This window comes from Piliocolobus tephrosceles, chromosome 3 (assembly GCF_002776525.5).
Source record: "Piliocolobus tephrosceles isolate RC106 chromosome 3, ASM277652v3, whole genome shotgun sequence".
Lineage (NCBI taxonomy): Eukaryota > Metazoa > Chordata > Mammalia > Primates > Cercopithecidae > Piliocolobus > Piliocolobus tephrosceles.
Window position 1 is genome coordinate 101,966,914 of NC_045436.1, and position 24,956 is coordinate 101,991,869.

At 35.9% G+C, this 24,956-nt stretch overlaps 1 protein-coding gene across 2 annotated transcripts in view; it reads left to right on the forward strand.

Moving 5' to 3' along the window:
• The window catches only part of KLHL8 (kelch like family member 8), a 60,049-nt gene that overhangs the window by 23,241 nt on the left and 11,852 nt on the right, over nucleotides 1-24,956 (forward strand). The window contains exons 2-7 of one of the 2 annotated variants that reach the window (XM_023198103.3): nucleotides 2,630-2,996; nucleotides 11,498-11,644; nucleotides 11,726-12,046; nucleotides 14,227-14,413; nucleotides 18,956-19,099; nucleotides 20,679-20,790. In XM_023198103.3, the coding sequence (XP_023053871.1) occupies nucleotides 2,781-2,996; nucleotides 11,498-11,644; nucleotides 11,726-12,046; nucleotides 14,227-14,413; nucleotides 18,956-19,099; nucleotides 20,679-20,790 (1,127 nt within the window). In that variant the 5' untranslated portion in view covers nucleotides 2,630-2,780. Of the gene's footprint in view, nucleotides 1-2,629; nucleotides 2,997-11,497; nucleotides 12,047-14,226; nucleotides 14,414-18,955; nucleotides 19,100-20,678; nucleotides 20,791-24,956 lie in introns of both variants that reach the window. The other variant, XM_023198102.3, reaches the window with a different exon arrangement.

The window sequence follows — 24,956 nt, forward strand, 5'->3', positions numbered from 1 at the left end:
TCTATTCTATTCTATTCTATTCTATTCTATTCTATTCTATTCTATGAGACACAGTCTTATTCTGTTGCCCAGGCTGGAGTGCAGTGGTGTGATCTCAGCTCACTGCAACCTCCGCCTCCCGGGTTCAAGTGATTCTCGTGCCTCAGCCTCCCAAGCAGCTGGGGTTACAGGCGCGCACCACCATGCCTGGCTGTTTTTTGTATTTTTTAGTAGAGACGGGGTTTTGCCCTGTTGACCAGGCTGGTCTCGAACTCCTGACCTCAGGTAATCCGCCCACCTCAGTCTCCCAGACTGCTGGGATTACAGGCATGAACCATTATACCTGGCAACTAAGTGTTTTTTTTTTTTTTTTTATAATTAAAGTTTTATTGGAACATGGCTATATTTATTTATTTACTATTGTCTGTGACTGCTTTTGTGTTACAATGACAGAGTTCAGTAGTTGTGATAGAGACCCATGTGGCCCAGAAAGTCAAAAATGTCTACTCTGTGGCCCTTTACAGAAAAAGTTTTTAAGCCCTGATTATGCTATTTGTTTTCTATTTGTCCCATCTGTTCTTTGTTGATTTTGCAGCAGGAATGTGAATTTAGAAGAGATATTACAGTGACTGGTGCCTGTTAGAATATCTATAGATGCTTTCCTCAGATAACATTTTAGACCTGACAGAAGGTGTCTGTATTCGTTTTTTATTGTGTGTAACAAAGTACCACAATTTAGTGGCTTAAAATAATATGCATTTATTATCTCACAGTTGCCGTGCATCAGGAGTTTGGGCACAGTGTAGTTGGGTCCTTTGCTTAGAATATCATAAGACTGCAATAAAGCTATTGGCCAGGCTGTATTATGAAGAGGCTCAATTATGGGGAAATCTGCTTCCACACTTATTCAGGTCATTGGCAGAATTCATTTCCTTGGAGCTGTATGATTGAGGGCCTGGCTTTTTACTGACTGTCAGGTAAAAGCCTCTCTCAGGTCCTAGGGATTGCCTGTAATTCCCTGCTACATGGCTGTCTCCACGGTGGTTTGCTTTTCAAGGCCTGCAGGAGAACTTCTTACTCCAGTCTGCTCACGCAGTATTCTATAATGTAACGTAATCAAGAGAGTGACATCTCATCACTTTCCCACATTCTGTCAATTAGAAGCAAGTCACAGGTTCTTCCTGCATGCAAGGGATTTATATGAAGACATGACTCATTAAGGATCACTATCATGTATGTCTGCCACAGAAACCATAAGAAGGCATTAATAACTATAATCTATAACCTTACATTAACCATTTTGATTTCTGTCAAAAGCTGGAAATGATGAGATTAACAATAAAGAACCTAATATAGCTAAAGTTCTGGTTAGAATATTTAGAGTTTTCTGAAACTACATAATAAGCAGAGCTATCCACTCTGATAATGCCAATATTTTAAACGAGCACTTCATTATTGTATTTGATGTATTTCTCAGGATAGTGCCATGAGGGAGATAGGTATCCCTGTTTATAGATGAAGAAACTGAGGATTAGTAAAGCCTCAGTTTTACAAATTACACAGCCTCAGAAAAAACTTACACAGCCAGTGAGTGATGGAATAGGTGTCTATTTATTAGTAACTTGAAATCCTCTGTTCTTGTCAGCAAAGTAGAATTGTAGCATAGAATTATTGATGGTGTGACTGTTCATCAAATATGCTTTGATGATGAGGAAAGTTTGATTTGGTATGTAAATACTAGTAAGTTCTATGTGAAAATGCAAATAAAATGAGATCTTTATAAGAGCGCAGCATTTCCTATGTTTGGCAGTCCAATATTTCTAATCCTGAAAATGTTTCCTTAAGTGGTATCTCTATTTTACAGAAGAGATCAAGGTCTAAGCAGGTTGTCATTTGCTCAAGCTCATATATTTGGTATGTGGTAGAACCATAATCTGACTTCAGAATCTAGGATGAACCTAATTCAATCAAAATATCCTTCTGTTTTGGCCTTGCATTACTAAATTGTATAGCTGGAAGGCAGCTATATTAGTGTTTTACTGTATATCTCTATTCCAGTAATTTCATCTCTACTTAATTGTTATCTGTTAAGTGGGGTTGTTTATCTACACTTGGATGAGAAAGTCTTTAGTGAACTTTACCTATCATCTGTAGGATCATGTTGTTCTGCTAAAAAAAAAAAAAAAATCCGAGTTAAGTCTCAAAACTTAACTTTTTCAGTTCGTGGCCGTGTGTGGTGGTTAAAGCATGTAATCCCAGCACTTTGAGAGGCCTAGGTGGGCAGATTGCATGAGCCCAGGAGTTTGAGACCAGCCTGGGCAACATGGAGAAACTCCGTCTCTGAAATAAAAATTTAAAAATAGAAAAATTTTAGTCCATAGCCTTTCTCTTTGAGGATAGCATATTACACATCTCAAAAGTCATGTGCTCAAGTCAGTTGTTCCTGTTGGATTTTAAAGTAGTTTCTTTATTGATATAAAATAATTAGCAGAAGTGAATTATGTATTATTTAGCATGAAAACAAAGTTTTTTGTTCTTTTATAAATAATGATTGATATAGTTATTTTGCATGTATAGTATTAACAAATTATAGTTAACAATTTTTTTTTCTTTTGGTTTGTCTCTATGTGTTTTATTATTGATTTTTCAGTCACAGCAAACTGTACAATGGCAGTTGAGTGGGTTTTGAAAAACGTCTGAATTGTAGTGTCTACATCTACCTTCTGCCTTCTCCCTACCCTTTGAAAAAGAATAAATGGCATGTTTGAGAAGAGAGCTATATTGAAAGAGGAATATTGCAAATGGCTTCAGATTCTGTGAATACTAAACAAGCTAGGAATCACATTACAAAGGGGAAAAGGCAACAACAGCACCAGCAAATAAAGAACAGATCCTCAATTAGTGATGGTGATGGAGAAGATTCCTTTATTTTTGAAGCAAATGAAGCTTGGAAAGATTTTCATGGTTCTCTTCTTCGATTTTATGAAAATGGAGAACTCTGCGATGTCACACTCAAGGTGAGATTGCCTTTTTTCTACTTTTCTCAGACCGCTTCAGTGTAATATACGAAATGGGGTTTCTGTAACCACACAAGGCAAATTTTGTTGCTATACATAGTTGACACAGCTAGAATGCTTTTAGTCTCAATCTTTTTTTTTAGTGTAGGAGAAAGGACACAGAGGGCAAATGAAGAGAAGTTAGAATAAGATAAAATTATTGTACCAATTTAATGTTGATAAATTCATTATTTCTTAGTTAATTTAACTTCTGAGAGTTCTAAAACCCTAGAACAACAAATATTATTAGTGAAATTAATAAATTGCTGTTGACCAGATAAGCTTTTCACTTGTGAATTTAAATAACTTGGTGTATTTGCTTACTCTGAATACAGAAGTAAGTTAGAAGTCAGCAATTTTGGATTGTTTACTCAGCTAGTGATTTACTGTATATCTGTATTCCATTAATTCAATCTCTACTTCATTGTTTTCATCTGTTAAGTGGGATTGTTTATCTACACCTGATAGTCAAATATAGTCTACTTAACCTTAGATGAAAAAGTCCTCAGTGAACTTTGCTCATAATCTATAGGATCATGTTGTTCTCCTAAAAGCAACCAGTTTTAATAAAATTGGAAAAGTGATAAAGCAGTATGGAAAAGCCTGTGTTCTGATTGTTTCTCATTACACATTTAAAGTACTTTCTTCTTATCTCTCAGTGAAATATTAAAACTTTTTGGTGAACTCCTGGACTTAAGCAGTCCTCCTGCCACAAGCGTCTGAGCAGCTGGGACTAGATGCATGCACCACCATGCCTGACTAATTAAAAAAAAATTTTTTTTTAGAGATGGGTCTTGCTATGTTGCCCAGGCTGGTCTCAAACTTGGTCTCAAATGATCCTACTGCCTTGGGCCTCCCAAAAAGCTGAGATTATAACTGTAAGCCACTGTGCTAATGGTAGATAATTATTTCTCATAGTTCTGAAGGTTGGGAGGTCTAAAATCAAGGTACCAGCAAGTTTGGTGTCTGGTGAGGGCTGCCCTCTCTGCTTCCAAGATAGTGCCTTATTGCTGCATCCTCCAGAGGGGATGAACACTATGTCCTCACATGGAAGGCAAAAGGACAAAATGGGCCTAAGCTAGTTCCCTCCAGTCCTCTTTTAAGGCACTAATCTGTTCATGAGCACAGAGCCCTTATGATTTCATCATTTCCCAAAGGTTCCCCCTCTTAGTATTAGCGCAGTGGGGATTAAGTTTCAGCATATGATTTTGGAGGACATTTAGAAAATAGCACAGACATAATTTGATAGAAGAGAAAAATAATAATGGAGAAAGTGATCCTGTATTTAACACGTAAGCATTCTGTATTAAGAAATTTTAAGATTTTGTGTTTAAGGAAAATTACCTTTTACTTCATCCATTCAGCTAGTAAATCAGTATTTTAATCTTTTTCATGTTTCTCAGAAAGGTGGTATAATCATGTGCCACGTAAGGACATTTTGGTCAACAATGGACCCCATATGCAATGGTGGTCCCATAAGATTATAATGGAGCTGAAAAATTCCTATCACTTAGTAATGTTGTAGCTATCATAGTGTCCTAGCACAGTGCATTGCTTACGTGCTTGTGGTGATGCTGGTGTAAACAAACTTACTGCATTGCCAGTTGTATAAAAGGTATAATACATGGTTATGTATAGTACCTAATACCTGTTCATACTAATAAATGATTGTGTTACAGGTTTATGTATTTATTGTACTTTTTATTATTGTTGTAGAGTGTACTCCTGCTACTTCTAAAGAAAAGAACATTACTTAAAAAAAGAAAAAAATTGCAGAAAGTTGATTCTTAACAAAAAACAAGAAAAGTAAAAATGTTAGCTCTAAAAACAGCCTTAGGCAGGTCCTTCAGAAGGTATTCAAGAGGAAAGCATTGTTACTATAGGAGATGACAGCTTCATGTGTCATCTCCTTTCTAGTAGGACAAGATCTGGAGGCGGAAGACAGTGATATGGATGATCCTGACTTGGTATGGATGCAGGCTAACGTCTGAGTTTGTGTCTTAGTTTTTAACAAAAAATCTTAAAATGTAAAAGAAAAAACGTTTACATAGAAAAAAGCTTTTGGAATAAGCATATAAAAACATTTTTGTAGAGCTATGCAATGTGTTTTAGGCTAAGTGTTATTACAAGAGTCAAAAAGTTTTTAAAAAATTAAAAAGTTTATGGAAAAAGTCACAGTAAGACACGGTTAATCATGAAAGAAAGAAAAATATTTTTTAAAATGTAGTGTAGCGTAAGTGTACAGTGTTTGTAAAGTCTGCAGTAGTGTACAATAAAGTCCTAGGCGTTCCCATTCACTCACCACTCAATAATTCACCCAGAGCAACTTCAGGCCCTGCAGCTCCATTCATAGCAAATACCTTATACAGATATACTTTTAAAAAATATATTTTATACCATATTTTTACTGTGCCTTTCCTATGTTTATATGTTAGATATGCAGTTATCTAACCATTACCATTGTGCTACAGTTGCCTACAGTGTACAGTACAGTAACAGGCCATGCAGGTTTGTAGTCTGGGAGCAACAGGCTGTACCATATAGCCCAGGTATGTAATAGGCTATACCATCTAGATTTCTGTAAGTACACTCTGTGACATTTGCACAATGATAAAATCACCTGACACATTTCTCAGAACGTATCCCCATCCTTCAGTGACACATGACTGTATTAGAACTGCTTACCACAGCCTACGTGTGTAGTATAACCTACATACCTAGGCTATATGGTATAGCCTGTTGTCGCTGGGATATAAGCCTGCGTAGTCTATTACCATACTGAAAACTGTAGGGATTTGTAACACAATGGTATTTGTTTATCTAAACATATCTAAACAGAAAAGGTACAGTAAAAAGTGGGCAAAGGACACGAACAGACACTTCTCAAAAGAAGACCCACAAGTGGCCAACAAATATATGAAAAAATACTCATCATCACCAGTCATTAGAGGAATGCAAACCAGATACCATCTCACATCAGTCAGAATGACTTTTGTTAAAAAGTCAAAAAATAACAGATGCTGGCAAGGCTGTGGAGAGGAGGGAACACTTACACACTGTTGGTGGGAATGTAAATTAATTCAGCCACTGTGGAGAGCAGTTTGGATTCTTCTCAAAGAACTGGGAGTTGAACTGCCATTCAACCCAGCAATCCTCCTGGTGGGTATATACCCAGAGGAAAATACATCATTCTATCAAAAAGACACATATGTGTGTACGTTCATTGCAGTGCTATTCGCAAATAGCAAAGATACGGAATCAGCCCAGGTGCCCATCAGTGGTGGATTGGATAAGGAAAATGTGTTATATTTACACTATGGAATACTACACAGCCATAAAAAAAGAATGAAATCACGTTATTTGCAGCAACATACATGCAGCTGGAAACCAATATCCTAAGTGAACTAATAAAGAAGCAGAAAACCAAATACTACTTGTTCTCACTTGTAAGTGGGAACAAAACACTGAGTAAACGTGGTCATGAAAATGGGAAAAATAGTGGAGAATACAAGATGGGGGAGGTAGGGAAGGTGGTGGGGGTATGAATTGAAATAAACTGTTTAGTTCGTATTGTGTATTATGCTCACTACCTAGGTTATAGATTCATTTATACACCAAATCTCAATATGATGCAATATATCTATGCAACAGACCTACATATGCACCCCTAATTCTAAAGTAAAAGTTGAAAAAACCAAAAAATATATATATTATTTATAAATTATAATTTACATAATTATTTATAAATATATATTTACAATAAAATAAAAATATAAATTTAAAATAAAAATAAAACTCTAAGAGTGAAGGAATAGTAAAATTTTTTTACTTTATAAGGGGAAAGGACAGATTATAGGCTTATTTTATTATTTTGAGACAAGGTCTTGTCCTTTCACCCAGGCTGAAGTAGAGTGATGCAATCGTGGGTCACGGCAAGTGTCACGATTATTCTTACTCACGAAGTTATGCAACTGTATATCCACTATAATAGTATTTACGGTAATCAAAAAGTCATAATGTAAATGTCAAAACAACATTGAAATGGTAATGAATAATATGCATGTAGCATAAAATATTAGATATTAAAGAAATGCTTGCATGAGTTGCTAATGATGAATGTTAAAGTATATTAGAGTAGAAGGACATTTTTCAACTACTGATATGGAAAATTTTCCTGTATATATAATGGTTAATAATACTAAGATAAAATTTAACTTTTTCTAATTTTTTTTTATTTTTTTGAGATGGGAGTCTCACTCTGTCACCCAGGCTGGAGTGCAGTGGCACAATCTCAGCTCACTGCAACCTCTGCCTCCCAGGTTCAAGCAATTCTCCTGCCTCAGCCTCCCAAGTAGCTGGAACTACAGGCATGTGCCACCATGCCCGGCTAATTTTTTTTGCATTTTTAGTATAGATGGGGTTTCACCATGTTAGCCAGGATGATCTCCATCTTCTGACCTCCTAATCTGCCCCCCTTGGCCTCCCAAAGTGCTGGGATTACAGGTGTGAGCCACCACGCCCGGCCTTTTTTTTGCTAAACTTTTTTAAGTGAAGTGGAAATAGTTTACAAAATAAATGTTAACCATGGTGAACTCTTTTTTTTTTTTTTTTTTTTTAAATAGCAACAAAAGCACAGATTTGTTGAAATGAAAGTACACTCCACAGAGTGGAAGTGGGCTCGATCAAGTGGCGCTCAAGAGCCATGATGAAGTCCTAACTAGTGGAGTTAGGAATGCTTTATATGTTGATAGTCAAGTGCTTCACTAATCCAAAAGCCTTTTTTTCATTGTATTTCCATTCATATTGGGTAATCTCTGGAAAATTACTCAAGAGTTTTTATTAATGGTATTTCAAACTTTTAAACAGAAGTCTAAGGAATTATTTAATGAATGTTGATATTCTACATATTTTAATACTGAAGTGTGACATGATTTTTCCCTGAGTATTGTTAAGTTTAGCCTAAAGCTCCCGTCTTACGTATTTTAAGCTTGGCCTAAAAGTTTCTCTGTACACAGTGAAATGTAACCTAACTGGATGTGTAAACAGACTGCTACCTACTCTTGTGCTAATCACTGAGTTTCAGCCAATCATAGGCAACCAATTGTCCAACCTGTGTTCAAGTAAGGCAGACCCTGAGCTGTAACTGACCCATCTGTTTCTGTACCTCACTTCCGTTTTCTTTGTGCCACCTTCCTTTTATCTGTCTGTAAATAATTTTCGACTATGCAGCAGCACCAGAGTCTCTTTGAACCTATTCTGGTTCCAGGACTGCCCAATTCTTGAATCCATCTTTGCTCAGTTAAACTCTGTTAAATTTGTCTAAGGTTTTTCTTTTGTGATAGTATCTTGAATTAGTCACATGTTCACTGATCTAACAAAGAATATAAATTAGAAAATTAACTAGTATCAGGTATGTATAGTATTTATGTAATTCTAAATTATATGGTAGTGTCTAATATTGTGTAACTTGTATGTTTTTCATCCAATTTTAAATATCAGATCTTTAGACTTAGATTCCTTTCATTTTCAAATTTCTAATGAAATGATTTTGGTAATTGGTAATTATTTTTATGTACCAGAGAAAGAAAATGTACAAATAAACTTTCAGGAATGTAATGAACTATATAACATCAAAGGAGAATCAGTGCATTAAAAAGCCAAACTTTTGGCTGTTCCTATTTATACATGTGGCTCAAAGATCTTTATAAAGATGGATATTTATTCTAAAAGGGTACGTGGGGTGTATGTGTTAAATCGCCACATTTTCGTTTATTTGAATCAAGATTCAAATAGAATTGTAAAGGGACAGAATCTTATTAAAAACAACATGAAAATGACTTGCTGGCCATTGATTTGTACAACTTGAATGGCAAGTGTTAAAATAATGGTTATCTAGAAATTGTAGAACCATATTTTATGATACTATTATATAGGAGAGTGTTGGCAAGTTATTTAATGGAGCAGGTTTAAGTCATGTAAGACTTAAAAATATTTACATAGAAACTGAATCCCGGTGGTGGCATGTGGAAATAATTTTTTAAAGGATATGCTTAGGCTATTTAAAAATTACTTAGTATTAGATTTCAGATCCCATTTTAGAGCTGACGTGAATTTGAAAACATGCCAAGCTTTATGTTATAGTCTACATTACAACTTTAGTCTCAATGGAATCTAAATCCTGCCTTGTGAGTTCTGTGAAAAAATTTAATATAGCATAACAGACAGAAATGATTGTCTTGTACTTGCTGAAATAAGTGATACTGGTTCTTCCACATTAGTGAAGAAAGACTGAGGAAGGGGCTTTTATAAGCAAAACCATTTATACATTTGAACACTCCAGAAGTTGTCATTTAAAAATTATTTCTCAGTGAGGTACAACTGTAAGTTTATTATATCATCAAAACACTACATGAAAACAGGAAAATTGTTTAAATAGTACTGTAACGGTTACTTGTATTTGATTAATGTAAACTCCTGGGAAAATGGGATAAATACTATATTAAAAAGATATCTGCCCACTCAGTACCAAAAACTTCCAGATGTAAATAAAAATTTAAGTGTAAAACATAAAACCATAAAAGTAGTATAAAAAATATGTGAAGTAAATATAGAATATTAGGATGGTTCCCGTTTCTAGCAGGGTACCTAAAACAATAAATAAAAAGACTTCATTTAATTATATAAAAATCCATTGGAAGAGAATAAAATTTGAAAGCAAACTAAAAGAGAAGTTTGAAATATATATGACAAATACCTAATACTCTGATTATATGAGGAGTAGTTATAAAAAATTTGTAGTTCATAGAAGAAATACACATAGCTCAAAATTTATAAATGATTCAATCTTAAGAGAAAAAAAAAGATAAACAATGAGATCTTTTTATTCATCAAATTGGCAACTATGGCCGGGCATGGTGGCTCACACCTGTAATCTTAGCACTCTTGGAGGCCGAGGCAGGAGGATTGCATGAGCTCAGGAGTTTGAGATCAGCCTGGGCAGCATAGACTTTGTCTGTACAAAAAAAAGTGTTTCTTAACACTCAAGATATGGTGCAAATACTGTAAGAAGCTCAGAAATGGACAGTTTGACAGTATGTATTCACATATTCACATTGTGTCCTTTGAAGCAGCATTTCTACTTTTAAGAGTTTATCTGTTGGAATAATAGAGAATGTGAAGAAAGATTTAGTTACAAAGAAGTTCACTGCTGTGCTGTTTGTAATAGCACACTGTTGGAAGCTATCTGATTTTTCAATAATTAAGGTGATGAGATTGCAGTGTTTTTTTGTTTTTAACTGCTCTTATGTGAGCTATATCATTTCAAGATAATGTAAATAGAAAATTAAAAAACCTTAGTTGAGCTTATAGTAAATACTACTAAATACTTACTCTGTGCTTCAGTTTTCTGATTGATAAATTGTGGATAATACTAGTACTTACTCACAGGGGTGTTGGGACAGTTGAGTTAGTATATGAAAAGCACTTAGAAGGCCAGGCTCTGTGTCTCATGCCTGTAATCCTAGCACTTTGGGAGGCCAAAGTGGGTGAATCACTTGAGCCCAGGACTTTGAGACCAGCCTGGGCAGCATGGCAAAACCCTGTCCCTACTGAAAAATACAAAAATTAGCTGGGTGTGGTGGCACGTGCCTGTAATCCCAGCTGCTTGGGAGGCTGAGTTGGGTGATTGCTCAAGCCCAGCAGGTTGATGCTGCGATGAGCCATGATCACGCCACTGCACTCCAGCCTGGGGAGCAGGGTGAGACCCTATCTCCAAAAAAAAAAAAAGCACTTACGATAGTGGTTGGCATGTAATGAGTGCTAACTGATGTTTGCTGTTATTATTTATTCACAAAATGTCCCTGAAATATAACATAGAAAATCACGGTTTGTTGTGTGTATGTTATAGATACATATATAAAAGAGGCTGAGTGTGGTGGCTCACACCGGTCTGGGAGGCTGAGGCAGCTGGATCATTTGAGACCAGGAGTTCGAGACCAACCTGGCCAACATGGTGAAACCCTGTCTCTACTAAAAGAACAAAAGCCACAAAAATTAGCCAGGTGTCGTGGTGCACGCCTGTAATCCCAGCTACTTGGTAGGCTGAGGCAAGAGAATCGCTTAAACCCAGGAGGCAGAGGTTGCAGTGAGCTGAGATTGCGCCACTGCTCTCCAGCCTGGGCAACAGAGCAAGGTCTTGTCTCAAAATAAATAAATAAATAAATAAATTGTGTGTGTATGTATATGTATGTATATATATGAGATATGTGGTTAATTTGGAAGATGAAAATTGCTTGACTTTAAGAAACTGGCCTACATTGAAAGTAAGTGACCAAAGGTTTGCCTTGTAAAAAGATACTCTAAATTTGTCTGGAAATTTTGTTCCTGTTACAAACACATGTTAAATGCTGACCTGAAGCTGATTTTGATATTAAACTGAATCTTTCTTGGTTTCTTTTGAACAGGTTGGCTCAAAGCTAATCTCTTGTCACAAGCTGGTATTGGCTTGTGTTATTCCCTACTTTAGAGCCATGTTTCTTTCTGAAATGGCCGAAGCCAAGCAAACGCTCATTGAGATTAGAGATTTTGATGGTGACGCAATAGAAGACTTGGTAAAGTTTGTTTATTCTTCACGGCTTACTTTGACTGTTGACAATGTCCAGCCTCTCTTATATGCAGCCTGTATTCTGCAGGTTGAACTGGTGGCTAGAGCTTGTTGTGAATACATGAAGTTACATTTTCATCCCTCCAATTGCCTGGCAGTAAGAGCCTTTGCAGAAAGTCACAATCGAATAGACTTAATGGACATGGCGGATCAGTATGCCTGTGAGCATTTTACTGAAGTAGTGGAGTGTGAAGACTTTGTAAGTGTATCACCCCAGCACCTCCATAAGCTTTTGTCCTCCAGTGATCTAAATATTGAAAATGAAAAGCAGGTCTATAATGCTGCCATCAAGTGGCTACTTGCCAATCCTCAGCATCATTCCAAATGGTTGGATGAAACACTTGCACAGGTAGGGGCTGAAATAAGATTTCACACAGAAATGAAATGATACGGAAGCAAATCAACATGCTTCATTTATTATGAAAAGAGTAGATTATTTGAAGGAATATAGAAATTATCGATGTAATAAATGATAAAAATGACTTTTAGCTCTCTAATTTTCCTATTAACTTGCTGTGCTGTTTCAGGATGAATCTAAATTTGTCACATTTGAGTTACCAGTATCATTCTCTGCTTTTTAACCTGAATATTTAAAATATTCCTTTGGGATACTAATGATGAATATTTTATTTATGCCAGTAGAAAATGGTTTGAGGAAACAGCTCTAAATTAATATAATTTATAATTATTGTTTTGTAATGAAGTTTCTAAATTAATGAATTATTTTGCTAATAAAAGTATAGTTATTCCTAATGTGTGAAGGTTTATTATGTAAACAACCATAGGACATCACTTTCTATTTTCTTCTTTCACCATAGTTTGACTTTTTAAACCTCAGAAATGTGTCTCATTGTTACTGTTGTTATTTTTCACTGTCGATAGCAGTTACCAGGATAAGAAGATTGTAGGCCCTCGTGATCTTTTTTCTTTTTCTTCCTCCCCTCTCCTTTCTCTCTCTTCCCGCCTTCCCTTCTTTCCTTTTTTCCTTTCTTCATTTATTCCTGAGAAGTAAAATGACGTATTACTATTTAAGAGTGTTCCTATTTACTTATTTTTTCTAAATTAAATGCTTTGTTAAAACTAGTGCTTATTAAAAGCACTCAATGATAATCTTGTGATTTTTATTTTATTTATTTATTTATTTATTTATTTATTTATTTTTTGAGACGGAGTCTCGCTCTGTCACCCAGGCTGGAGTGCAGTGGCTGGATCTCGGCTCACTGCAAGCTCCGCCTCCCGAGTTTACGCCATTCTCCTGCCTCAGCCTCCCGAGTAGCTGAGACTACAGGCGCCCACCACCTTGCCCGGCTAGTTTTTTTTTTTTGTTTTTTTTTAGTAGAGACGGGGTTTCACCGTGTTAGCCAGGATGGTCTCGATCTCCTGACCTCATGATCCGCCCGTCTCGGCCTCCCAAAGTGCTGGGATTACAGGCTTGAGCCACCGCGCCCAGCAATCTTGTGATTTTTTAATAACAAAGTTTCTTAATAGCATTATCAGAAAGTTAAACAAATAGTACGAAGAATGAAAGTGCTTATAATTACCAGTGTTGTCATTTTAGATATTTATAGGCAGATAAAGTAAACCTATTCAAAGTGTGATAAGACATATTTTTTCAGGTGCATATCACAATATGCATTCATATGAGTATCAAAATTCAGAACACGTTTGAATGTTCTCTCTTACAATTATTTTGAAAGTAAGTTTGTCAGCAAAGCAAATGGAAAGTTTCATTATCGTGCAGCTATATCTTATTTGTGTATATGTGTTTTTCTTTAAGGTGGTAAGGCAGACTTCATTCAAGGGGGGGGGCCATAACAGTAGATATAGGGACTGCTGCAACAAAGTCTTGCAGCTGGGGAGAGAGACCGGACTCAACCCCTTACGTGTGTGTGCTTTGAACTCAAAATAGCATTACCTGGTTTCATCATCCCCTTTAATCCACTGGAAAATCAGTGCATCTTTAATAGAGGAATGGCGAATGCCTCTGTTGAAAAAGGGGATGCATCCCTGAGTTAGTATATTCCCTTCCAAGATCATTGATTTGAAGAAAACAACATTTGTTACAGATATTAATTTTTACATTTTTAAGTTAGAAATCACATTTCCCTATGTTTAATCTTAGCTTAAAAAGACAAAAGAACAAAGCCCAGCACTTTTGTTTTCATTGTACCTTTATCAACAGAAGGGCCTTGTGATTATGTCAGTACCGTTTTTGGAAGTAAGCAATTTGAAGATAATTCAATTATAAAGCCTATTTAAACCTATATTTAAAGTGGGTGGGTGTAATTTAACGTGTAGTCTGATTTCATTTGAGCAGACCAATACTGGAAATTGCTTTAGAATTTGGCACGTTGAATTTCATGAACATGTTAGATTTCATGAAGTAACAAATTTTTAAAAAAGAACATGCTGCAGTAGAAGTGGAGAATTACCCATCTTATTTTCACCTTTATTTGATACAATTTTTAGACTTTATATTTTCCCAAGAAAATATAAAATGTATTATATTGCAACTATTCATGATCTTAGGTTCGTCTGCCATTGTTGCCAGTTGATTTTCTTATGGGTGTTGTGGCAAAAGAACAGATTGTCAAGCAAAATCTAAAATGTAGAGATTTACTGGATGAAGCAAGAAATTACCATCTTCACTTGAGTAGCAGAGCAGTACCTGACTTTGAATACTCCATTCGAACTACCCCAAGGAAGCATACTGCTGGTAACCAAATTATTTTGTCAACTCTCCTGGATGGATCTTTGTTGTATTTGAGGGTTGTTCTTGTGTGCCCAAACTTAGTTGTAATATAATTAGTGTCTGATTGCCTTAAAGTAATAATTGGGAAATACGGTTTTATATATGTATTTATCATTTTTACTGTACATTATTTAGTTTTACTAATAAGCCAGTTTTTTAAAAAGCCATAATCAGTCCTATATACTCTGCAGAGCCTACTGAAATATCTCTTCTTTTGAGATCTTCCCCGACTCTGAACTTGCTTTACTATGTTGCATTTTCATTTATTCATTTGACATGTCTTGAGTTCTTCAAAGACAGCTGAGTATCTTATTTAGGTTTCTATCCCTGGGGCCAAGCATGGAGCTTGAAATATATTGTGTGTCTAAATATTTGTTTTTTCATTTTACCAAATAAAAAGGGCACTAAACATAGCTAACATTTGTATAATGGGTTATATTAAACTGTTAGGAGGCATGCAGTTTCACCTTTATTTGATACAATTTTTAGGCTTTATATTTTCCCAAGAAAATATTTCATGTTCACTTCTTTTTCTTGAGACATTATGCTATAAGAAGTATCACTTTTTAATAAAATATTTATAAAGTGTAACATATTTGAGACATGAGGGAATACATGAGGTTCAGAAATTTAGGGAAGAGGTGCCCTGAATAGCGACTTCCTCTGTATATGGTGCTATCTAAATATGCAATTATCAAATAATGAGGTCTTTGAAATAGCCTGAAAACAACATGATTATGTTCTACTCATGATTATGAGTAGAATGAAATTTTATCTAGGTAATACAAAGAAACACTGAAAGTCATACACCTACCTATGAAGAAGTAGTTCTTCTAGATAATTAGTTTAACATGAAACTAATTATCCTCATTTTCTACAGGTTGATGTAAAGAACTAATTTTCTTTTTTTTTTTTTTTTGAAACAGAGTCTCACTCTGTCACCCAGGTTGGTGTGCAGTGGCACGATCTCGCCTGGCTCACTGCAAGCTCCACCTCCCAGGTTCACGCCATTCTCCTGCTTCAGCCTCCCTAGTAGCTGGGACTACAGGCACCCGCCACCATGCCTGGCTAATTTTTTTTTTTTGTATTTTTAGTAGAGACGGGGTTTCAACGTGTTAGCCAGGATGGTCTCGATCTTCTAACCTCGTGATCCGCCCACCTTGGCCTCCCAAAGTGCTGGGATTACAGGCATGAGACACTGCGCCCACCCCAATAATTCATTTTTTTAGTTATATAGCTTTTTTGTTGTGAATTTAGAAAGTCAAGGTATTTGATGAAATTCTTTAAATTCAGAGTGGGATTCAAATAACATCTTAGCAGCCTAGGTTATATGCCAAAATGTACTAGACAATCATATAAATGATCTCTTAAATGACTGAAGAAACTTTATGTAGTAGGTTTTAGTGAAGGATTTGATCCTCATTTTGAAATAGGTGGTTTTATTCCATTTTAAGGATGAGGAGACTAAGAATTAAGTTAAAAGTATAGGAATAGCAGAAAAAGAGTGTGCATCCTGGTCTTTTACTTTTATTTTAGTTACTTTTTTTTTTCTTCCATTCTTTGTTCCTGTGTGAACTATATAGATGAAATACTAGTTTCCACTTAAAGAAAATCTAATCAAAGATTAATATTACATTCTGGGTTTATAATCCTAGCTGTGCCATTGAACATCTGTAATTTTGGGCAAACTTCTTAATCAGGGCATCGGTTTTCTTTTTTTTTTTGAGACCAAGTCTCACTCTGTCACCCAGGCTGGGGTGCAGTGGTGCTTTCTCAGCTCACTGTGCCTCCCAGGTTCAAGAGATTCTCGTGTGCACCACCATGCCAGGCTATTTTTTTTTTTTTTTTCATATATTTAGTAGAGCCAACCATGTTGGCTAGGCTGGTCTCAAACTCCTGGCTTCAAGTAATCCGCCTGCCTCAACCTCCCAAAGTGCTGGATTACAGGTACGAGCCACTGCGCCCAGCCCAACTTATAAACAAATTTCTTAATCAAGGCCTCCGTTTACTTATAAACAATGGGACTAAATGATCTTCGCAGTTTCTTCCAACTTTTTTTTTTTTTATTAAAAAAATTTTTTTGAGACGAGATCTTGCTCTGTCATCCAGGCTGGAATGCAATGCTGCAATCACAGCTCACTGTGCCTTGAACCTCCTGGGCTCAAGCAGTTCTCCTCCCTCAGCCCTCTGAGTAGCTGGAACCACAGACAGATGCCCAGATAATTTTTTTTCTTTTTTGTAGGGAGTGGGTCTCACTAAACTGCCCAGGCTGGTCTCGAACACCCAGGCTCAAGTGATTCACCCACTTCAGCCTCCCAAAGGGATTATGGGTGTGAGCCACCACACCTAGCTGCTCTTCAGACTTTACATTTATCTAACTTAAAATATTGAATTAGTTGAAAAAGATAGCACAGGCAGCTTCAAGGCATTCATTTATGCAGTCATTCTGCAAACATTTATTAAGTGCCTACCATGTGAAGGGCTCTGGGTTAGGTGTAAGCAATGCAGGCACATACAGAATATAGCCAGACTTATGTTGGAATAACTTGTCTGGTCTAGGAAAATAGACATTTGAATAAATAAATGCAGTAAAGTCTTAACAGGTGCTTTTATATCATCATAAGCTGTAATGGGACTTACAAAGAAAACAGTAGTTATTTTTATCTTGGAAGAGTCAGAAAAGGTTTTATAGAGAAAGTAAACCTTAGCCTTAATCATGAATAATAAATAAATGTTCTTCTGAATGCTAGTTAGGGTAAGGGTGTTCAGTTCATTTTACAATTATTGAATGCCTAGTACATGGCAAGTACTGTGCTAGTCCTTATTCATGCATGATTGCTTAATACACAGTCTTAACCTACCTTAGACTCTAGTAACAGATGTTGGCATAATGGATCATTTTAATACTATGTGTTAAATAAATGCTAATTACCAAAAGTGCTATAGGAACACCAAAGATGTGTACTATATGCATAGTTGCAGGAGCGTGAAGTTTAAGAGAGAGAAAGAGGGGAGGAGATTGGGTTAGATCCTGGAAGACCTTTATGCTGTGATACGGTTTTACCTTGTAAGGCAGCCTTTGCTGCTCAAAGTGTGAAGGAAGTGGTCGCCCCTGGACCAGCAGCATCAGCCTTCACTTGGGAACTTGTAGGAAGTGCAGATTCTTGGACTTATCTCAAACCTACTGAATTAGAAACTCTGGAAGTCAGGCCCAGCGATCTGTGTTTTTTGCCCTTCAGGTGATTCTGCATTACACTACACTTTTTTTTTTAAATTGTGGTTAAATATATGTAACAAAATCTGCCATTTTAAGCGTTTTTTGTCTTCTTTTTAGAGACGGTCTCGCTCCATCGCTCAGGCTGGAGTGCAGTGTTGCAATCATAGCAGACTGTGGCATCGAAATCATGGGCTCAAGTGATCCTCCTGCCTCAGCCTCCCATGGGGTTGGGACTACAGGCATGCCCCACCACACCTGGCTAATTTAAAAATTTTTTGTAGAGATAGAGGTCTTGTTCTGTTGCCCAGGCTGGTTTCCAACTCCTGGCCTCAAATGATCCTCCTGCCTCAGCCTCCCAGAATGCTGGGATTTACAAGCATGAGCCACTGCACCTGCCCATTTTAACTATTTTTAAGTGTACAATTCAGTGTCATTCACTGAAGTTTTTGAGAAGTACTGGTGTAGGTAATGGAAGGCTATCAAAAGAGCCTTTTCGTTAGTGTACTATGTTGACAATCTGAACGCAAAAAGACAGCTTAGTATTAAGAGATGACAGGATTTTGCAGTAGTTAGGTAATAGTTGATGAGAGCATGAACTGTTCCCAGTGGCATTGGGAATAGAGAGGAACAGATAGAACACCACAGGAAAGGAAGAGATTGTTTAGGTAGGCAAGGAGGGGAGATCCTTTTGAACTTGTTGGGTTTAAGGTGTCTGTGGGACATCAAGTGGAGATATGGCTTAGAAATATATGTGGGAAGGTATTATGATATAGATGGAATCTAAAACGAAGGGATGAACTTTTCCTATAACAAAAAGTGTGTGAGAAGTGGACTAAGGATGGAACATGGAAAACACAGAAGGAAATAAATGATTGGAGATAAAGGAGACTGATATTATAGAAATCAAGGAAGTAAGATGTTTCCCAAAAAACGGGATGATCAGCATATCAAGTGCTGCAATTGTGTTCAATAAGAAATTAACTTAGAGGCTGATTGGTTTTGTTACAACCTTAGCAAGAGTAATTTTAGATGGTACGTGAGAGTATAGACCATATTGTAGTGGGATATTAGCAAGCAGAGATAGTTGATATACCCTATTCTATGAGGGGACAGGAAGAAAATTTTATTAGATTTATAGTAACATAATAACATTAAATACTATCCAAATAACTTTTTTGTGTGTCTTTTTACTTTTACTCAAAGTTTTGACTTTCTAAATATTTTTCCACCCTAATTTTGTTTTCATTTGGCAGCTATGATTTATCTCTATTTTGTGGCTTTACCTTTAGGTGTGCTGTTTTGTGTAGGTGGTCGAGGTGGATCTGGTGACCCCTTTCGCAGTATTGAATGCTATTCTATCAACAAAAACAGTTGGTTCTTTGGACCAGAAATGAATAGTCGAAGGCGACATGTAGGTGTAATCTCTGTGGAAGGTGGGTCCACTTTGTCTGAAATATCACATGATCACAATGCTCTTTTAAAAGTATTTCAACTTTGAAAATTTATTTTTTATATAAGAAAATGACTAAATTGTAAATTATTTTTAAATAAAATGCTTGGTTAGTGATAATTTACTTGCTTTGTGCCACAGATACTCAGTGCGCATAATGTGGAGATGAATATCAGAGAAAAGAGATATAAAGAGTTAAAATAAACTATTCTGAGTTATATAGTTACCAAAAAACTAAACCAAGGAAAAATGTTTATTGAACCCAAATTATAATTACATATCAGTTTTTTAAATACCCATCTTATTTTAATACTCATTCCTGAAAATGAATTAATTGTAGAATCATAGATAAATTGTCAGAAAACTCTAAAAGGTCACTTTTTTATTATAAAAGTATAAATGAATTTTTAACATTATAAAAACATTTTCATAAAAAATGAAAACCACTTGCAACACAAACACCCAGAAATAGTCACAGTTAACATTTTGGTGTACAGTCTTTCCTGTCTTTCTCTGTGTATTTTTGTTTGTATCATCTAGGAAAAAAGTTGATCATATTAACAGTTTTATGGAGACTGAGGAGGGAGGATCATTTGAGCCTGGGAGTTCAAGATCAGCCTGGGCAATGTAGGGAGACCTCGTCTTTACAAAAAAATTTAAAAATTTAGCCAGATGTAGTGGTGCATGCCTGTGGTCTCAGCTACTCAGGAGGCTGAGGTGGAAGGATCACTTGAGCCTAGGAGTTTGAGGCTGCATTGAGCAGTCATAATGCCACTGCACTCTAGCCTGGGTGACAGAGCAAGACCCTGTCTCAAAAAGAAAAACCAAACAACAAACAAGTTTTGTGTGTGTGTGTGTGTGCATGCGTGCACACACAAACCAGTTTATATATATGTATTTTTTGTTTTGTTTTGTTTTATGTTTTTGAGATGAAGTTTCGCTCTTGTTGCCCAGGCTGGAAGGCAGTGGTGCGACCTCAGCTCACTAAAACCTCCACTTCCCGGATTCAAGCAATTCTCCTGTCCCAGTCTCCCGAGTAACTGGGATTACAGGCTTCCACCACCGCGCCCGGGTAATATTTTGTATTTTTAGCAGAGACAGGCATTCACCATGTTGGTCTCGAACTCCTGACCTCGGGTGATCCACCCGCCTCGGCCTCCCAAAGTGCTGGGATTAGAGGCATGATCCACCGTGCTCAGCCACCAGTTTTATATGTTAAAATATAACCTAATCAGAGCGTTTCTCCATTTTATTAAGCATTCTTTGAAGGCATGATTAGTGATTTTGTCTACCAAGTAATAAAAAGTTGGGAAATCTAAAAGGGGCGATAAATATTAGAGCATTTACTAATAAATAACTTCATGTAGAACAGCATGTTTAGTGCAAGCTTACATTGATTTTTCATTCAACTACTGAAATGACATTGATGACAATGTTGAACAGAACAACAATTGTAAATTAACTTATGGTGACATTTTAATTTTATAATGTTTATATATGTAACATTAATGTTATGAATTTATTTATTTGGAGTCAAATGAAAATACTTCTCTATTTGACAGGTAAAGTGTATGCAGTAGGTGGACATGATGGAAATGAACATTTAGGTAGCATGGAGATGTTTGATCCTCTCACTAATAAATGGATGATGAAGGCATCAATGAACACAAAGAGGTAGATCAGCATGGAAAGTTATTTTGAACTGATGGTGGAAATAAGATTTCTTAACATTTAAAGGCCTTATTTTAAACTTTTTTTTCTACTTTAGAAACTTTAAATACCTTCTCAAACACATTTTGTTAGCATGTCCACGGTGATACTTTGTTACCGACTTCTAATTTTTTTAAGAATTAAAAACGCTGTCGTGTTTTGGAGTACCGTATGGTAGTCACAGTTTTCACTTATACATGTGCATTGATTTTTAAAACTTTTTATTTTGAGATAATTTTAGTTTATTCAGAGAAGTTGCAAAAATATTAAAGTTTCTGTGTACGAGTGGTTCTCAACTGAAGATGATTTTGCCCCCTCTATGGGACACTTGGCAGTGTCTGGAGACATTTTTGGTTGTCACAGCTTGGGGATGGGAAAATTGCTGCTAGCATCTATGGGAAGAAATCAGAGATGCTGCTAAAGATTCTACAGTGCAGAACAAGGATCTTCTAGCCCAAATGCCAGTGGCAAAGATAATGCCAAATGCCAGTGCTAAGATGGCAAAACCTTGCCACTTACCCTGCCCCTGGCTTCCCATAATGTTAACATGTTACACAGCCATAGTGGTTTTTGAAATTAGCATTGGTACAGTACTATTAATCTGTGGAATTTTTCGGTCATTTTCCCCACACATCCTTATGCTTCTTATTGATTTTTCTTGTCTAATTGTATTGCCTAATAATCTAATACAGGTGAATAGTGGCAGAGACAGTAGGTGTTTTTGTCTTGTTCCTGATCTTATTAGAAAAGTATCTAGTGTTTTGCTGTTAAATAAGATACTGACTTTAGGACTAAGGTATCTGTATTTTTATCATGTTAAGAAAATAGTCCTCAATTTCTCTTTTCTTCATTGATTTTTATCCTGATGAACAGTAATATTTCAAGTTATTGCTTACATATTTATGTTCTCATTTACATATTTATGTTCTAATATTTATATTCTCATCAACATAAACTGGAATATATGTTGATTAATGTATCAGTCTAAAGGGGAGGTTTTCAGTGACATACTTAGTACTCTAACCTGCTTGACAATTTTATTAATGACTTGAATACCAAAGTTTTAGATATCCTAAGGTGGAAAGATCACTAAGGCATGTGACCAAATTAGAATTCCAAAGACAGAGTAGACCACATATACTCTAGACAAAAACCTAAAAAATGTTAAAATGAGAGTTATTGGTTAAAACCTGCCTTAGGTATTTTAAAAACTCAATCACATGAGCACAACATAACATGGTGGGAAATCAGGTTTTTGTTTCAAATGGAGAAAAGTTCCTGAACCATTATGAAACACAGCTCTTAAAAAAAGGAAAGGAAAAAAGTGAATATAATATAGTTGCCTACATTTAAAAAAGTGAAGCCTTAGGTTAAGGGAGTTTGTAGTTTTATTGTTCTTGACACTGATCTCTCCGTATCTATAGCTGTGTTGTTGAAGTAGGATATATAACACCAGTAGGGGTATGAGAATAAAATATTAGAGTCTCTGTACATTTTTAAAAATTTATTTTGGGTGGATGTTTTATAATGAACATAACTTGTTAGTAGACTAATGTGTTTATAATTTGAAAATAAGATATATAGAAGGTGCACAAAAATGGATTGTTATAAATGTGAGAATGATAATCTGGAATGCATGTAAGAAAATTAGTGGGTTAGTAATACATCTGAAAACCATGTTATCTACAAAAAATAGTTGAAGTGTTATGATCTGGAGACAAGAAAACTTACAGGAGTAACTAGATATTGTAAGAGGTGTATGTTGCTTTAGTAGGAAGGAATAAATATTTATTTATGATTCAGTATAGTAGCAGTGAAGCATACTGTAATTCCTCCCAATGTCTGGAATTGTATTGTCAGAAAGATCACATATATTTTGCACCAAATGGGAGATTAAATTTTATTGTCTATTATTTTTCTTTTTCAACTTTATTGTTCTGTAAATGGCATGAGGATTTCAAAGACTGAGCTTAATAATTTATATGAAACTAGAGAATAGAATAATTCTGCCTCTGTGTCAGAGTGAAAATATAATGCAAGAAGAGAGAAGAGGGCTATCTTAGTAAATATTGAAAATATCGCTGAAGAGTTTCTTTTAATAAAACTGCAGGTGGGCCTGGCACAGTGGCTCATGCCTATAATCCCAGCACTTAAGGGGCCGAGATAGGCGGATTATCTGAGGTCAGGAGTTTGAGACCAGCCTGGCCAACATGGCAAAACCGTGTCTCTACTAAAAATACAAAAATTAGCTGGGCATGGTGGCGAGTGCCTGTAATTCCAGCTGTTCGGGAGGCTAAGGCATGAGAATCGCTTGACCCAGGAGGTGGAGGTTGCAGTGAGCTGAGATTGTGCCATTGCGCTCCAGTCTGGATGACAAGAGCAAAACTCTGTCTCAGAACAAAAAACCTGCAGGTGATATATATATATATATATATGACATATAATGATACATATGTTAATATATATAAATGTAGCACCCACGGTTTAATAAAAAAAACAAACCTGAACTAGTAAAACCATATCTCAGACACTGTGGCTTATATGGTTGGCAAATTAGCACCATTCTATAAGAGTTAAAAATGACTTGTTATCAAAATGAGCAATTAAAAACTAAACTACATATGAGGATATGTTGCCTCTAATTTTCTGTTTTTGAATAATATAACAATATTTTCAACTAGTTTTTGCTTCATGTGTTAAAATATGAAAGATTGAAAAGAAATGTGAAGACATTTTAAGTTTTTCTCCCCCTCGTGAGAAAGAATCCTAGGAAAAAAAAAAAAAGCTAGTCTTAAACTGTTATCTCCCACTGTCTACAAATGACATTTTAATACTTTAATAGGGAGTGATTTAATAGGGAGTGATTTATACTATGTGATAACTACAATGTAAGCTATACAGAGGCAGAGATATTGGCTATGTTTTTTACTGCTGGTAGCAAAAAACAAAGTGGTATCTTTACCAGTTGGTACGTCTTGTGGGCATTTACAACTCTTTTGTTGAATAGGTAAGTGAATCTTTAGACATGCTGTCAGGATGATGGGTTTCAACAGACTCACAACTTGAACAAACATCGGTGTCCATTTCAGTGGAAAGATGAAATAAAAAAATAAAGATAACCGATATTTCACATGTGAAAATTTATTGAAATGCATACTAAAAAGATTATTTGGGGGTATATAAGTTATAAACAAGTAATATGACAAAATAATTGTAGCTCTGTTATTTTTCACACAGATTGTAAATGCTCAGGGCATATTTTAAAAGATTACAGAAATTCAACTGCTGTTTTGCTAGAGAAGTTTCATCCAATCTTTGGCAAAAACCAACATAATAACAGGAATATAAGGATTAAAAAAGTACTTTGGGATTTTTATCTCCCATTTTATAGGATCAGATTTTCTTTTCAGAGAACTTCTGCATACAAAATGGAGAAGGGATTTGAGGATGACCAGAGTGAAAACAGTCTGACAGACCAAAAAGAGTTATTGTAATTCTTCATCCTTTGATGTAAAGAAATAATGGTGGCTGGGACGATAGAAATTGAGATAGAGAATAGAGGACATATTTGAAAGATAGTTCAGAGGTGTAGAGTCAAAAAGACTTTATGATAATTAGAAAGAACAATTAGATAGAGGCAAAGATGATTCTTCAGTTTCTGCCGTTAGCAACTGGATAGGTAGTATGATTTCTGAATTAGGAAAGCAACATGGTGAACGGGATAAAATTTTTGCTTGTTTTGTGATGGGGGTGTATTAGTTTTCTGTGTCTGTGTAACAAATTGCCACCAATTTAGCGGCTTAAAATAGCACCCATTTATTAGCTCACTGTTCAAAAGTGATCTAGGTTTTGCTGGGCTTTCTACTTAGGGTCCCACAAGGCCAGAATCAAGAGGTTGGCCTAGGCTTTTATCTGGAGGCGCTGGGGAAGAAGCCACTTCCAAGGCCATTTAGGTTATTGATAGAATTCAGTTCCTTGTGGCTATAGGACTGAGTTTCTCATTTTTATTGGCTGTTGGCTACGAGACACTGTCAGATCCTTTCCATATGTCACCCCCCGCCACCTTCAAACAAGTAGTGGCACACTGCATTCACCTGGTTTTTTGAATTTCTGACTACCAGCTGGAGAAA